The 17,290-nt window shown below is 43.7% G+C and overlaps 1 protein-coding gene across 8 annotated transcripts in view; it reads right to left on the reverse strand.

Moving 5' to 3' along the window:
• Positions 1 to 17,290, reverse strand: part of hdac7a (histone deacetylase 7a) — a 99,215-nt gene that overhangs the window by 35,293 nt on the left and 46,632 nt on the right. For 4 of the 8 annotated variants that reach the window (XM_073939601.1, XM_073939600.1, XM_073939604.1 and 1 more), the window contains exons 3-4: positions 494 to 672; positions 214 to 298 (exon numbers count right to left, since the gene is read on the reverse strand). In XM_073939601.1, the coding sequence (XP_073795702.1) occupies positions 214 to 298; positions 494 to 672 (264 nt within the window). Of the gene's footprint in view, positions 1 to 213; positions 302 to 493; positions 673 to 17,290 lie in introns of all 8 variants that reach the window. The other 4 variants (XM_073939599.1, XM_073939603.1, XM_073939598.1 and 1 more) reach the window with 1 other exon arrangement.

The raw sequence follows: 17,290 nt of genomic DNA on the forward strand, positions 1-17,290 counted from the left end.
CCTGCCTCACTGTTCAGGTGTTTGGCCTCAGAGGGATCATTTACATGTGTGTGTGTGTGTGCGTGTGTGTGCGTGCGTGCGTGTGTGTGCATGTGCGTGCGTGTGCGTGCGTGTACGTGTGTGTGTGTGCGTGTGTGTACGTGTGCGTGCGTGTGTGTGGGTGTACGTGTGCGTGTGTGTGCGTGCGCGTGTGTGTGTGCATCCGTGACTCACTCTGCTGACTCTTGTCCTTGTGTTTGAGCTGCTGGAGCTGCTGTTTGGCCTGCTCCTGGTCTTGGAGATGCTGCTCCATGTTATACTGCTGTGAGGAGGAGAGGAGACAGTGTGACTGATCACAGAACAGTGGAAGAGCCTCACACACAGCCTGGAGCTGAACAGCCCATCTGTATCTGGTCATACACAGTACCGGGACCAGTGTGATGTTTAGCTCATGTACGGTACTGTTGTGAGTGTGGCTGATGTGCTGTACTGGGATCAGTGTGTGGTGACGCACCTGTATGCGCTGCAGCTGCTGCTGGCTGTACTGGGAACAGTGCTGTGTGTTGTATCCGATCAGCAGCTGAGGGTGCAGCGGGGACAGGAAGGCCGTGTCTGAACCCGAGCCCGGCCGCAGCAGACGCTCTCCCACACGCAGGTCCATGGGGACGGGGCCCTCGGGGGACCACACTGAGCCTGCAGACAGACACACACACACACACACACACACACACACACACACACACACACACACACACACACACACACACACACACACACACACACACACACACACACACACACACTACATTAGGATGAAGGAACACATCAGATCAGATGCTGGGGTGTTGGAAATGTTTGTTTCAATGCTCAAATGTTCACTATGATTCAGATCATCATCTAATGCCTTGGTTATTTTACACTCAAATCTCATTAATGTAGTGCTTTCTAATTTAAAATAATTAACTGTAATAAGATTAATAAACAAAAAATGATGTACCGTACATTTAAAAACACAAGGAAATGTCCACACTAATAATAAAAGAGGCAACAGACGCAGTAAACACATTTAATGACAATAAACACACAGAACAGAACTACATCAGCTCAGTTTCAGCTCTTAAAGCTCTAGTGTGTGATTAGGACTGACGCTGAGCAGTGGAACTGATCAGTCAATAACTCCATAACTCGTGTTGTGTAAATCAGTGATGGTTGATTTCCACTGATGACAGAGGAAGATGCAGGGCAGAGATGTAGAGATGTGTGTATCAGCGCATGTTCCAGCGCTTTCCTCATGGCACATTCCACACTCATATACGCCCGGCTGATTTACATATCATTTGCATGCTGTTTTAAGAGTATTTGCATGGCACCAGGGCTCAATGGGACGCGCCGCCTCACCCTTACATCATGCAGACGGGAACAGACATCACAAACAGCAGACCTGACCGAGCTGACCGGAGCACACCTAAAGGGGCAGTTCACCCACATGTCAACATTTACTCTCGCGCGAGGGGCTCCTAACCTTCATGAGTTTCTTTCATCTCTTCAACACAAAAGAAGATATTTTGAAGAATGTTGGACACCTGTAACCATTGACTTTGCTTGCTTTTCCTGCTATGGGAGTCAGTGGTTACAGGTTTTCAGCATATCTTCTTTTGTGTTCAGCTGAGATAGAAACTGATGAAGGTTTGGAAAGACTCGAGCATGAGCACATGTTCATTTCTGGGTGAACTCTCCCTCACATACAGATTTATAGTTAAATATCATCTTCAGTGTCGTCTTGAGGAAGAGTAAATGATCATGTTTGTGTGGTGAACTGTGCCTTTAAGACATATTTCGGATCTGAAGCGAGAGTTTGAGGCAGTGTTTCCCCAGTAAAGTCTCTCCAGAATATATCAGTGTGTGCTGCTTCAGAAACGGTAACACACACACACTCTTAGGCACACAGAGCACACACTTGCTATTGTCTTCTTGTGAAGCGCGACTGCTTTGTCACTGCTACTCTGACACAAAGACACAGAGCAAAAAAAGTTTTTCTCTGAAGCAGACCAATCAGGAGCCTGGAAAATGACTCAGCGATGACCTCAGCCGGTGAGGAACAGTGTGTACCTCTGAGCTGATGTGTGTTACGCAAGAGCAAATACAAATACAATAATAATCAAATCAAGAAGAGCAATCAGAGGAGATCAACTGAGGTGGCAGGAGAACTGACCGAAGCATTTTAACTATATTCATTTGATTTAATAATTTAATTTGATTTAACACTTTGGTCAGTGCTGTCGTTTGTGTTAAGATATTTACACTGTCAAAATGAAAACCTCATCAAAGGCCTAAAAACTAACAATGCATGATGTAGAATCGCTACTGACAACTCAATATCCATAACTCAACAGCAATAACTTTATCCATAACTCGATACCGATAACTCGATACAGATAACTCAATACCAATAACTCAAAACCGATAACTCAATACAGATAACTCGTTAATGATAACTCAATACCGATAACTCGTTAATGATAACTTGATACTGAGAACACAATGCCAATAACTAAATATCCATAACTTAATGCTGAGAACTTGATAGTGATAACTCGAAACCGATAACTCAATATTGATGACTGAATACTGATAATTCAATATTGAGTACTCAATATTGATTTAGAAGCTGATATATTATCCCATCAATATAAATAATGAAATGATTGCAAAAAAAACCCTGAATAAATCAAAAGGCAAATGCATTTAGTGACCAGCTGATTTCAGAATCACAATGCCAGTAATAGTAGAGATCATTTAATTTATCATATAAACATTTGCATATTATTCAATAATATTGCTGAAATGAATATAAAAACTAAATTATATTTACTGATATTTACAGACACAAAACATTAGTTTCCAAAAGCTTAGAAAAAACGTCCTTTTTCATGAAGTGTATAAACATGAAATAAATTATAACATGAATATATTTATGACCTTAAAATGATAATTAATAATCAAAATTCAGTTTAAATGAAATTTAAGCTATTAACCATCTTCAATATGTTTTAGCACATTTAAAAAAATAATAAAATACTTTAGTGCTCATTTAATGCAGAAATATTAGTGGGGAAACTCCTCCAGAATCCCATTCCTCAAACACATTCATATTAAACACAGATAATTCAGCCTCTCCAGATCACGTGACTGGATACGCAGCAGATAATGGGGCTGCAGAGCCTCTCCAATGCTGCTTCAGCCTCTCTGAATCCTCCAGTGATGGGTTCAGTGACTCATTAGACTGATCAGAGTTCAGACGGCAGGAATCTGAACGCAAGATAATCGCATGACAGTGTGTGTGTTATCGTGTGTGTCATCTGCTGATTTACTGGGAAAATAACAGCGCTTGAGCAACTTCCAGCATTAGCGAACAGAGGAACGATGCTTCACGCACTCGTCTGCACTGCTGTCCTCATCTAATGCAGGTAGAGGAGGTCTGGCAGAGCCCTATTATGACTGCTTTATTTTGTGTTCCTCGTGACCTGGGCTGTCTAGAACAGCTCAGCTTTAAAATAAGACAAAGCACTTCATTTAGTTCATTTTCCTTTCTGCTTAGTCCCTTCATTAATCACAGATCACCACAGCGGAATGAACCGACAACTATTCCAGCAACCTATCACTGGGAGACATCCATACACACACACACACACTGAGGGGTGTCCTGACACACTCGCACACACTCCAGGATCTCCACACACTCTGTTTAGGATCCTGAAATGGAGACGAGGAGCATCTTGGCAGAGCAGCTCTGGATGCCAAACGTGCTTCGGGTTCTTGCTTTCCTGAACTCTCAACATGAAGTGCTTTCCTCCCGCACACACACTTACACACACACACACACACTTACACACACACACACGCACACACTCCAGGAAGCATCTCGCCTCCTGCTCTTCTTCTCCTCCTCCTGTTCTCAGCTCATTCCCTGTGTTCGGCTCAGTGTTCAGTCACGGATCCAGGACAGAGCTCACACAAACCAGGAACAACTGAGAGACACAGAGCTGTCTGCCCTGCACACTGATGAGGAAAACATTTACTTCCTTCAGCTCAGTCCCTTTATTCATCAGGGGGCACCACAGCAGAATGAACCACCAACTATTCCAGCATATGTTTAACGCAGTGAATGCCCTTCCAGCTGCAACCCAGCTCTGGGAAACACCCATACACACTCATTCTCTCTCACACACACACACACACACACATACACACACACACACACACCCACACACACTCATACACTACGGCCAGTGTAGTTGATCAGTTCCCCTATAGCACATGTGTTTGGACTGTGGGGGAAACCGGAGCACCCGGAGGAAACCCACACCAACACGGGGAGAACATGCAAACTCCACACAGAAACACCAACTGACCCAGCCGAGACTCAAACCAGCGTCTTAGGTGCTGTGAGGCCACAGTGTGACACCACTGAGCCACCTTGTTTAGGTTATTTATTTGTGGAATATGTATATTACACACACACACACACACACACACACACACACAACAACAACAACACAACAACCACAACATCCACAATTACTTTGGATCATGAGTGTGTGCGCGCGCGTGTGTGTGTGTGTGTGTGTGTGTGTGTGTGTGTGTGTGTGTGTGTGTGTGTGTGTGTGTGTAATCTGCTTCTCAGGAAACAGTGACTGTGTGTATATGGGTGTGAGAATGCTGCAGGTTGCAGTTGGGAAATGTGAGAAATGACTGTGGTAAAGCTGCGGTAAAGCTGATCACTGTGCTCTATATTTATAGAAAGTAACTATATTCAGAAAATAATGAATATAATTATAAATATGAATATAGATATCAGGGCTGGGCACTATAAAATAAAAGTGGAGTCCAAACACATGCACTTTCTGTGCTCCTGATCAGTTCTGAGCACAGTAATTCTCAGAAGTCTGATGAATACGGGCCCGGATCTCTGCATTGTCAGTAATCCACATCAGCAGATGCCCCTTCACATGACTGAAGTCTTTGACTAGCTCATAGCAACATCTCTCCTACATGAGAAGTACACTGTTTTTCCAGTAATGTCCGCCATTAAACTGCTGTTTGCCTGTGTTCAACATGCCAGTGCCATGCTAGGCTGTAGTAAGGCAGTTGCTAAGGTGGCTCAAGAGTTTTTAGCGCATAACTACGCTAGGCTGTTGCTGTGAGTGGTTGCCAGGTGGTCATATACTGGCCAAAAGCCCAAATATCCAACAAGTTGCCAGATTGGCTCACACTGTTTGATCATCCAGCACAGGTCTTTCCTCTTCAGTACCACAGTGTTCGTTCATTCATTCATTCGTTTATTTATTTATTTATTTATTTATTTATTTATTTTCCTTTAGCTTATTCCCTTATTTATCAGTGGTCTCCACAGCAGAATTCCACCAACTCTTCCAGCACACACAGCACAGCCACATCAGATGTGTGGAGCACAGCATTGTCTACAGTGTGCTCAGCGATGGCTGGTTTAAACTGTGTATGTAAATAGAGTTGAACTGAATATGCTAGTGTGGAACCGGTAATGAACACTAATCCAGGTTTCATTAACATTACAGCTAAGTACAGCTGAAGTCAGAATTATTCACCCTACAGCATTTATTCTTCTCCAAATATTCCCCAGATGCTGTTTCTCAGATTGAGGAGTTGTTCACAGTGTTTCCTCTAATGTTTGTTCTTCTGGAGAAAGTCTGATGTGTTTTATTTGGGCTAGAATAAAAGCAGTGTTTAATAGTGTTAAAGTCATGTTAAGCTCAATATTATTCACCCCTTCAGCAATATTAGTGTTGGATTGTCTCCAGAACACACCATCATGATTAGAGATGTGTTGAAGAAATCTGTTGAACAGACATTAAGGGAAACACTGACTCTGTTCATCTGTAGTGTGAGACAGTGTGTGTGTTCATTTCTCAGTGAGACAGAAATAAAGCAGCAGTTCCAGTGTATAGCACACTCCCACTGCCACCCGCCCGCCCGCCCGCCCGCCGCACACCCGGACCTGTCGGACCAGCACAACCAGTTTACAAGACCTATCCAGCCATGTGTGTGTGTGTGTGTGTGTGTGTGTGTGTGTTGTTATAGTGAAATGCTGACGAGCTCCTGAACAGATCTAGAATAAAGCCTGCAGGTGTGATCAGGTGTGAGCTGCGCTATAGAGGAAGTCATAATCACTCTCCAATCAAAGCTTCCTGTTCTCTCTGTGACTTTACCAACACGACTGAATGAATCATCAATGAAGCCTGTGTTCATACTGTGCTTACAACACTCACCCTTTCAGGCTTTGATCCTAATCATGGTGTTTTGGTGACTGTTGCTTTAAATGCAAATGAGATTGAGCTCTTTTCAGAAGAGGGCGGAGCTACAGATGCCTGTGTGTCAGCATAGCGGCAGACTTAAAACTCTAATGACGGACAGACGGCTGCTTCTCACTGCTGTTTATGCTAATGAGATGGGGAGATGGGCACTAGTGGGCGGGGCTTTCCCCCTCTGATGACACCTACAAATGGAGAATGTCAATCAGTCTGCTGGCTAGTGATGCGAGTCAGAATGGGAAATGGAGAACAATACTGAGTGAGCAAACCTGAGACACTCCAAAAACACACCGGACTGTGAGTGTGTGAGAGTCTGTTGTTGGGTGTGTGTGTGTGTTTGTGCATGTGTGTGTGTGAGTGTGTTTTTCTATATTGTCGAGGGTGTGTGTTTGTGCATGTGTGTGTAAAGTGTGTGTGTGTGTGTGTGTGTGTGTGTGTGTGTGTGTTGCTGTTATTCTGTGTAATGAGCCTGTAGCGGCGCTGCTGTTGTGCTGCTTCTTCTTCTCTAGCTGAGACGTCTTCAATGGCCTCTGTTGTCGGCTCTGTTCATCTGACAGCAGGGCAGGGCTGATCCCGCTTCCTCAGGGCAGGCCAGAGTTCAGCAGCTGGATTCCTGAAGGGCTTGATTCGGTACGGTGGCTGATGTGGGTCAGAAGGTCAGCGTGGGCATCGTTTGATGTGATGATAGGGGGCGGTGTGTGTGTGTGTGTGTGTGTGTGTGAGTGTGTGTGTGTGTGTGTGTGTGTGTGTGTGTGTGTGTGTGTGTGTGAGTGTGTGAGTGTGTGAGTGTGTGTGAGAGTGTGTGAGTGTGTAACGTGACTGCTGTTTATCACCTGCTCTCACAGACCTGCTCTCCATCACTCCATATCTCTATAAGCAGTGTGTGTTTCTGAGTGTGCCTCACACAGGTGAGTGGGCTTGATAAACCACCTGTAGAAACACTCTCTCTCTCCATACGCACCGCACACTCAAACTCCATCACAGCAGGACTCAGACAGGAGAGCAGTGTTTCCCTGTGGATGGACCACTGCTGATCGGCTCTTCTGCAGTGTTGTTCTTCTGGATGTTCAGTAGAGTCCGTCTCAGCTCATGCGTGTACAGCCCATGTGCAGTCCGCAGCCGCTATAGTCAGATCACTGCTCCAGTGTGTCAGGATTAGAGGTTTAGGTCTGTGTGTATATGTTCTGGAGTTATGTGAGAACAGCAGGCGTAAAAAGCACTCGTGAGAGAAATCTGAGATCTGTAAAAGTGCACACAGCGCCCTCTGGTGGATTCACGAAAACAAAAACTGCAAAAACAGCAGCTCCTGGGACATATTTAGCGCTCTCCAGAGATGTATACAGGGGTACATAATCTGAATGAGCCTGAGCTGTGAATATAGTGTAACCTGACTGAAATAAATGCTGTGTGTCTGATGCTTCAGGCGGTGTAACCCAGCGTAATACACATACAGGGCAGGGTTTGCTGATCAGGAGTATGGTGTTTTAGTGTAAACATACTGATGTGGTGGAGTGTGAATGGAAATGAATTATGCGATCAGAGAAAGGCATGAAGAGAGCAGCTGTAAACAGCCTAAACGCTGAGCAGGACACGAGATAAGAGGAGTGAGAGCATCTGTGCACTGCCAAGACATCAAGAACAAGCCCTGACTGCTGTGTGCTCTGTCATCACACCTAAGAGTGTGCTGAGTGACACACACACACACACACACACACAGACACACACACAGAGCTGGGTAATGGGCTCTGCAGATACCGTATCTCTGCAGCTTTAGGCTGTGTTCAGCATCAGTGGAGATGGAGCTCTGAGTGTCTCTTCTTCCCTGTGCTGTGATGATCTGCAGCTAATGTGGCATTTCAAGTTCTCAAACACACATTTAGGCAGAGAGAAACGCTGGTGGACCGGCCGCCGGTGAACACGGCCGTGTGGAAATCTTGCTGATGCTTGATTTTCATTTGGGTTTTATAAGTGTGGCGAGCGAGCGATTAAACCAGCCTCATGAATATTCATTTCAAGTCAAGCCACTCTGGATTGAAGACATGACTGGAACATATAGCACATATTCAATACAAATGCCTTACTTGACACTCAGAAAAACACTCAGCAGAGCTGAATACCCCTGGCATGGTTAAGGTTAGGGGGGCCTGGAGCTGTGGGGGTCTGAGTGTTTAACCTGCGATGTTCCTGTAATAACGGTCCTGAGAAAGCGGACTGGTGTGTGTGTTCTCCTGTCAGCACTCTGACCTCTGTTACAGCATCTATATCTGCCCCGATCAGCCAGATGAAAGCCTTCTCAGTGTGTGTGCGAGCGCTCCGAGCTTCAGAGAGAGAGATCTGAAAACCTGACACTCCTGAGAAAGAAACTCAAGAAGCCCACGGTCAGATCCAGCCGCAGAACGCTGCCAACACAGGCCAGCATCACGTGAGGAGACGCACCAATCAGGATCATCCAGGGCCAGACTTTCATTCATTCATTCAATTATTTGCTTTTCGGCTTAGTCCATTATTAATCAGGGCTCGCCACAGCGGAATGAACCGCCAACTTATCCAGCACATGTTTCACACTACAGTATAAACATCGGCATATTAGTCAGTAACATCACTGAAATGAATATGAAAGGGGATAAATATATATTGCACATATCTTCACCGGCTAAAATAATCAGCAGAAATCTGTGGATTTCCACACGTGCAGATTGCATATGAGTCCAGCAATGAGGCACGAGATAACTGTGAACATCATTAATTAAACTAAAGTGTTAGCTACTAGCCTTTCATTTACAAAATGAAAATTTTTCAAAATGAGTGAAGATGCTTGTTTTTCAGTGTCATGTGCACATCCCAGTCATGTCAGAGTTACTGTGCCATTAAATGCTCACCATTTAGTGATTTATTGATTATTGATTTAAAAGAGAGCTATTCTTTATACAAGCTGTAAACTGCCTCTCTGCTGTGCCTAGAGTGTGTGTGTGTGTGTGTGTGTGTGTGTGTGTGTGTGTGTGTGTGTGTGTGTGTGTGTGTGTGTGTGTTTGAGCTGAGAACAGTACACAGATGATGTTCTCCAGCTCTCTGAAGCTGACCCTAGCAGGCTTTGATCCTGATTGTGGTGTTTTGGTGACTGTCGCTTTAAATGCAAATGAGATTGTGCTCTTTTCAGAAGAGGGCGGAGCTACAGACACCTCTATGTCAGCATAGTGGCAGCTCAAACACTCTAATGGCTAATGGACAGACGGCTGCTTCTCACTCAGGGCTGCTGTTTATGCTAATGAGATGGAGAGATGGGCACTAGTGGGCGGGGCTTTCCCCCTCTGATGACACGTACAGCAGGAGAATGTCAATCAAAGTGTTTCTGCATCAAGAACAAACACAATTAACTCATGATCAGCATTAGAGACCGCTGCTGGAGATACACACACACACACACACACACACACACACACACACACACACACACTGGGGTCAAACCCCGCATGTAAAAGTCATTTTGTGTATTAGATGCTCTTTAATGCTCTTGGACATGTCTGTTTCCAGCTTAGCCAGGTCTTGATCAGTTCCCTCGAGCGTGAAGGCCTCAATGTTAGTTTATGCACAATGAAGTTCATTAAAGCGTTGGGAAAGCAGCTCTTTGTTTCTCCGTGTGGCTCAGTTGTTCTGTTGACTATCGCTAAATTGAGATGCCGTTTCAGATTTGCGCAGACATACACAAATGAGTTCACTTGATCCGCTTTCATTTACATGCACAGCTTTGGTAACTGGATGTGATCTGGGAACCTGCTTTGCTTAAGGCCGGATGGACTGTCTGTTTATAGTAATACATGACAAGCTCTTTGGTATGGAAATGTGTCCGGCATAACGTCACTTCATCATGACACATTCCCCATCACACTCATTACAGCACCATTCTGCCAGATTTGCCCACTGGATCAGATTATAACTGTTTTTGGGGCCTAAAAGTTAAACATTCAGTGTGTTTGGAAAACTACAGTAGAGCATTACTGACTGAACTACACACAGCAGGAGATCAGGAGCAGCGGTCAGCTTCTAGCTCTCTGTGTGACTGAACCTGTTCTCAGAACTGTAGTGTCTCACGATGACCGCCCGGATCATGTGCGGAGGAGTTTCTTTTGTACCTGAGAGTGAGTAAACGTTGTGCTCTAAGATGAGGTGTTACGGCTGATGGTGCAGTATGAATGACTCCAGCACCGCTTGTGTAACTCTAAAAGCGTAGCACACACTTATACTGCATTACGACATTACATTATCATTGATAAAGTACAGTAATGACCCCATCAGGCTGACGGGACGCATACTTTCTGTACAAAACAGTCAAAAATCACATTTCATAAGGCATCAATAAATAATGTGCATGGGTCTGGTGGCAATACAGATTTCTTAATGTTTCCAGAGAACAGTTCATGTGTGTTTCAGACGTTTGTTTCTGGACCCTGTCTCATTAGGCCAGTTAGCACAGTCCGTCTGGCATTTGTGAATCCAGCAATCCTGCTCTGATCCGCATCGGTCTGACATCGCCTGAATGAGGGTTAAATGAGGACTGAAATGCACTCCGGAGCGGATCGATTGTAGTGAGAAAGCGAAAGGATCTGATGAACTGGTGAAGCAGGCTCTATAACTCTGTGTTACGGGTTTGTACTGGACACGGCTGTATGAGGAGAGAATGACGGGATCGTTTTTCACCATTGTTTTTGTAATTTTGTGCGATGAAAATGACTCATTTAATTTGCAGAAATTTGCGGACAATTTTGTGAGTAAAAATGTATATAACAATATTCTATTAAAACTGTATGCATACTGTCGCTGTTTAATGATGGACACAATCATTAATCATTAATTATCAGTAAAACAGAACGCCTCAATACATCTGATCTGCCTGTTTACATGACAGTCACATCATCACACATCTGATTTATTTCCACAGGCCTGAAACCATCTCTAAATATCTGAATGCATGCCTTTTCCTGTTTACACGGTCAAAGAACAGATCTGATCAGTTTCATAAGAGCAAGAAATCAGAACTGGGTCACATTTAACTGGCAGTGTAAACGGGGCGTACGTCATGTAAAACTGCAAACTGAAATAATCTGATGATGTGCTCTGCAGTTGCATGTTTTATGAGATTATTTGTGTTTTATCTGATTATTTAGTGTTTTTTGCAGGAGTGGAAAACATTGCGACTTTTTTTGGACTTTTTTGTGTTGGATTCAGCGATCACAAAATAGTGAAACAGCAGTGGGTCTGATCATACTTCATCCCTGTAAATGTGTGCTTCATGTCCATTATGGAAGTGAAAGCATACTGAAATATGAACAAGAGCTGTTGATCTGTGTTCTCTCTCTCTATAACTTAATAATTCTCTCTGTATCTAAACAATAATGACTCTGAAGGGGAAAGTCTGATTTATTTACCTCTGATTTATATTTACTGACTGTCTGTGTGTGTCACTCTTCAAAATTAAAGCGCAGATATCCACTTATAATGTATGGTTATGCTTATATAAACAGTCACAGCTCAACTGAGATAACAAGGAAAGAAAACACAGTAAACATCAGCGCTGAAATAAAAAACATGATCTGATTGTTCAAGTATAAATATGTGTGTATGTAGTGGTAATAAAACCCCAATAGTCTTTAAAAAATGCATTTGCTGAAAATTTCACAACTGGCTCTTTGCTGAAAAAAGGTTCCCGACGGCTGATTCAGTCAGGATGAAAGACTGTTCAAACACAAGCGGCGTCAGGAGAGCGCAGCAACTCCACTGAGAATACTGTGGTGAAACACATCTCCATATTCTACAGCACACTTTACATCATATCTCTCTATTAGACAGTGAAGATCAGTGATTTATAGAGTCAGATGTTCAACATGAACAGTTTATCATGTCCGGACAGTTCAGAGAAAGCGCTCGGTCTGGCCATTAAAAGTGTGTCTGTGCCTATACTCTGCTAAACTCAGCTGCCCTGCTGAGTGTAAATCCAGAAAACACCGACCGACAGAGGAACACACACACACACACACACACACACACACACACGAGACAGGCAGGCAACATGAGCTCTGTGTTGGCACAATGTTTCTGACATGACTCAGTGTGTGTGTGTGTGTGTGTGTTTGTGTGTGTGTGCGTGTGTGTGTGTGTGTGTGTGTGTGTGTGTGTGCGTGCGTGCTTTAACATACTCTTCATGTTTAGGGTGAGGGTTCAGCTCTAAGGGAATGCTTCGGTATGTTCATAAACCTGTTTTCTGAAGCACTCTTCAGCTGTGAAAATGTCATACAGGGAGACTGAGCGTTTACGGAACGTGCCAGATCTGGCACAGAGGAGAATTGGTCACACCACAGCTGTGTGTTGACATCAGAACACCTCATTATAACACCTGCATTATAACCTGATATACATACGACTGTTTCTGCCTCAGGTTAGCTTATCAAAGCAGTTCAGTACAGTACAGTCTGCATCTACAGTCTGTTGTTTTCTTCCATAATGTGCTGCAGATCCCAGAGAAATGGATTATTAAATGAGTAAACAGTGGGCGTGGCTTATTTTGTCTACTGCGAGCTGATTGGATGTAGTAAAGTAGGCGTGTCATTCAGAAAGCTGGGGAAAGGGTTTATGCAGAGTTATTACAGCCTAACAGACTCCTCCTCATTTCTGATTGATGTCAAAAGTGACAGCTGAAGGGGTGTGGTTAATCATGTTAGCCCCGCCCACTACCTCAGACAGACCTAACCTGAGAACTGAACACAAACATGAAAGATTAACAGAGCAATACTGTTTCAGTCGTGATGACCTGCACAGATGAAGTGTTCAGCAGAAATCTGGCAACATCATCATGGCTAGTCTGGATTTCATGCATACTCTAATGGGTACTGATGTTAATTGAGCTCATCAATGGGTTTAGATGCAGTCATTTGTCCACTTGGAAACACATTCTGACGCTCTGATAAGTCAACAGGTTTGTGTGAGGTTAGGTTTATATGCTGGTATGAACACTCCTGCGTGTGCGCTGGACTGAATTGGTGTGGAACTGATGTATAATGCATTCTGGGTATTATATTGCCACACTGTCCTGACCTGAAGTTTCCACAGCGGCTCATGTTCTCAGTCTGATGACCCCTGAACAGCCCCGATTAAACATTCAACAGCAACACGAGCTGCAAAACACCTCTGCGCAAACATACCTGCTCCGCTATTGTCTGCCAGAACAATTAACAATGGGAATTAAGCAAAGCCGGTCATTAATATTTCCTCAATCACTCATGCCTGCAGAGCTGGCAGACAGACCTGTGGGAAAACACAAGGACACATCACAGCACTCATGCGGCCAAATGTAGACACTCGCTGTGTTTCCATCTAAAGAGGTGAATTAGACATGCAAAACTGAAATATGGCATGAAATATTGATGAGTACAGCAGCGTGTCCATCAGTGCTGCACTGTAGAGCATCAGCTCCACACAGATGTGCATTAACTCTGATCAGATCATAAGTGGACTGTAGGCAAGTCGCTGAGCTTTACAGTAATGCAGAAGCACACAGTGAATGCTGTAATGACAGGCTAATCACATGAGCAGGTGTACAGTGTTCAGACAGGGTTCATGACAGCAGCTCATGACAGGCAGTGAAGGAGATGCTGATCCAGCGGAGGAGAGACGGCATGCTTTACGCTTCCTCATGCGTGATCTTTAGGGTGGACTGACATGCTGGAATTTACACATTTATATAAGAGCCATGTTTGAAAGACAGGCTGTCATGCACACACACACACACACACACACACACACACACACACACACACACACTCATACACGCATACACTACGGTCAGTGTAGTTGATCAGTTCCCCTATAGCGCATGTGTTTGGACTGTGGGGGAAACCGGAGCACCCGGAGGAAACCCACACCAACACGGGGAGAACATGCAAACTCCACACAGGAACACCAACTGACCCAGCCGAGACTCAAACTAGCAACCTTCTTGCTGTTAGGCTACAGCACTACCTACTGCGCCATCACATCGCCTGTTTTATTTTATTTTATTTTATCTTTTTTTATTATTTTTTTTTCTTTTCTTTATTTTTTAAATTATTTTATTTTATTTTTTATTTTTTATCTTATTCTATTGTATTGTATATTTTATTTTATTTTATTTTATTATTTTGTTTTATTTTTTATTTTCTATTTTATTGATTTTATTTTATTTTATTTTATATTTAATTTAATTTCATTTCATTCTAGTGCAGCTTCCGTGTTTATGACCGCATCTCTCTCTCTCTCTCTCTCTCTCTCTCTCTCTCTCTCTCTCTCTCTCTCTCTCTTCATTTTATCATGTACCATTTCTTCAATCAAAGTTGTGTTTATATCTCACAATTGTTATTCGTATGTAAAAATAAAAAATAACAAATTAAAAGTCACAGTTACTTTTGTTTTATTTTATTGATTTTATTCTGCTGCTGAAATCATGTTATTATTTTCCTCTCCAGATTCTGAGTTTTACATTTCACACCAAAAAAAAAAAAAAAAAAAGAAGAAAATTAAAAGTCTTATTTACTGTTGTTGTGTTTGTTTTTTACATTTACTGGCACAGGCTTATATTTTCTCAGAATTCACAATTCACAATCATTTCTGTTCAATTTAATTGTATTTTTAATTCTGCTCTTAATAAAGCCTGTTGTTTTTGTTCTCAGAAATCTGAGTTTACAAATTAAAAGTCACAAATACTTTTGTTTTATGATTATTTTTAAATCCAGAGCAGAAACAAGCATCCGTATTCAGTTCATCTGGCGACTGCATTTAGTGCATGTGTGTGTGTGTGTGTGTGTGTGTGTGTGTTTTCTGTCTGCCTGTCTAATAACTCCCCACACTACAAGTGCTGCAAATCAGTGTGTGAGGCCCCAGAGGCCGACACACAGAAACAAGGGGAGGTTTAATCAACAACAGAGGAGACCTCAGCCATTTTAATTAGCCACACACACACACACACACACACACACACACTCACACACACACACACACACACAGCGACTCCCCTGGGCTGCTGGCGAAAGGGTTTGGATTGTTTGGTTTCCTGTTGGACGGAGGAAACACTGCAGATTACAGCTCCAGCCGTGGCCTCCTCCAACAACACACTGCACCATTATATTAATAGCCAGAGGATCCAGAGCGCCTCTGAGCTCTTGAGCAACACTATTCTCTCTCTCTGAACTATAATTAGCCAACAGTGTTGCTCTCCAGCAGTCAGCAGCAACATCCTCTTTCACATACGCCAGCCTGCTCTGCTCTGCTCTGCTCTGCTCACAGGTTTAACTGCAGGTGCCCGGGGCGTCCCGTAAACACACACTGAAGCTAACGCCGCCCGCTAACATGGAGACGCTTCAGTGTGTGAAAAACACACCAGTGAGAGGGAGAGGGGTTTGGGTTACACACACACACACACACACACACACATGCGAGAGACAAAAAGAGTGAGCGAGACTCTTCCTGTTTGCTGTCTTCATTTCCTGTTCGTGACTTCTTGTGTGCGGCTATTTTTGTTACTGCCGGTTTCTATTGCGGTACAAGACTACACTTCGTGTTTTAAGGCAGAAATGCTCACTGGCTAGCATGGCTTTGGAGTTAGCATAGCCGTTAATACATCTCGAGGCTTCCTTTAGGCTCAAACATGTCGGCTGTGTTGTTGACGCACTGGAATAAAGTTCTCACACTGGTTTGGGGGGTTTCCGGCACAGTGGAGCTGCGCGTTCACAAACTACAGCACGATCAAACACATCTGTCAGCAGGATAGACATTACAATGCACCCTAAATCACACGCGTGAGCCCTGTTCTAGGGCCCTCTGTAGTGTAAATGGTGTAAGAGTAGAGAGTTACGCTAGTGCTGGAGTTATCTAAAACAAGACACTTTAGAGAAGCAGATGATGTGCTCACACTGCACACACACATTCAGCATGCTGTTACTTCAGTCCGGTCCAAATATCTCAATATTCCTAAATCAAGAAGCATTTTCTAGACTAGACAAACATCTCGTGCTGTGTTCAGCAATAATGAGTCAGGATAAAGAGAGCTTCTCATTAAAGACAGCAGAATACCCTGATGATGGAGGAAGAGGAGAGTCTCTCTCGTGTCTCAGGAGGTGTGTTTGCTGTGCAGCAGTGGTGTGTGCTGACATGGGAAAAGGCTTTTATTTAGGGAATCACCTCTAAACACTGATGCGGTTTACAGAGTTGGTTTCATGACATGCTTTTAGAAAGATCCTGAATGATCTGGAGTTTGAATCTTTGGCCTGCAGATGTTCAGGGGTGCGTTTCCGAAATCCATCATTAGCCAACTAAGCTTGGAATAACAACACGAGGAGCGTTTCTCCTGAACACACGCACACTAATCTGACATTAGTGGAAGAGTCTCGTTTTCCAACATTAGACTCTTCTCTTCCTCCATTGTCAGATGGTTCTGCGTGTGTTCAGGAGAATCTCTCTTCATTATTTCTGGAAACAGCTCTGTATTTATAACATGTTCAGTAAATGCTCTTGATTTCAGAGTTTGTAGATATCCGGCCTGTAAGCGAGACTCAAGCCTGCCGTTTCTGCAGTGCATGTCGGTTGAGGCGAGGCACACTTGTGATAGCGGCTGTGAGGTAAGTTGACACAAATAGGCCTGCAGTTCTCGCTCTCTATTTTACTGTTGCTAAATCGACCTTGTGCAAGACAGGATCTCCAATTTTAGACGCATTTGACCGCATTCACATGCTCTCGCTGCTAATCTGGCCATCGCTCTTGTTTTTCTTCATCGTGCATCTTTCACTCTGTGCTGATATTCCTCCATTGCTCCTGCTGGATTCAGTGCTGTACAGGCGCTCCTCTCTCTCTATGTGCAGCGCTCAGCGTGAATCAGTCCTCAATCCTTTTAAAATCTAAATTTCCTTGCATTTCTGAGTAAATATAGCCAATAATGTTTAGTG

Source organism: Danio rerio, chromosome 23 (genome assembly GCF_049306965.1).
Source record: "Danio rerio strain Tuebingen ecotype United States chromosome 23, GRCz12tu, whole genome shotgun sequence".
In the NCBI taxonomy this organism is placed as follows: domain Eukaryota; kingdom Metazoa; phylum Chordata; class Actinopteri; order Cypriniformes; family Danionidae; genus Danio; species Danio rerio.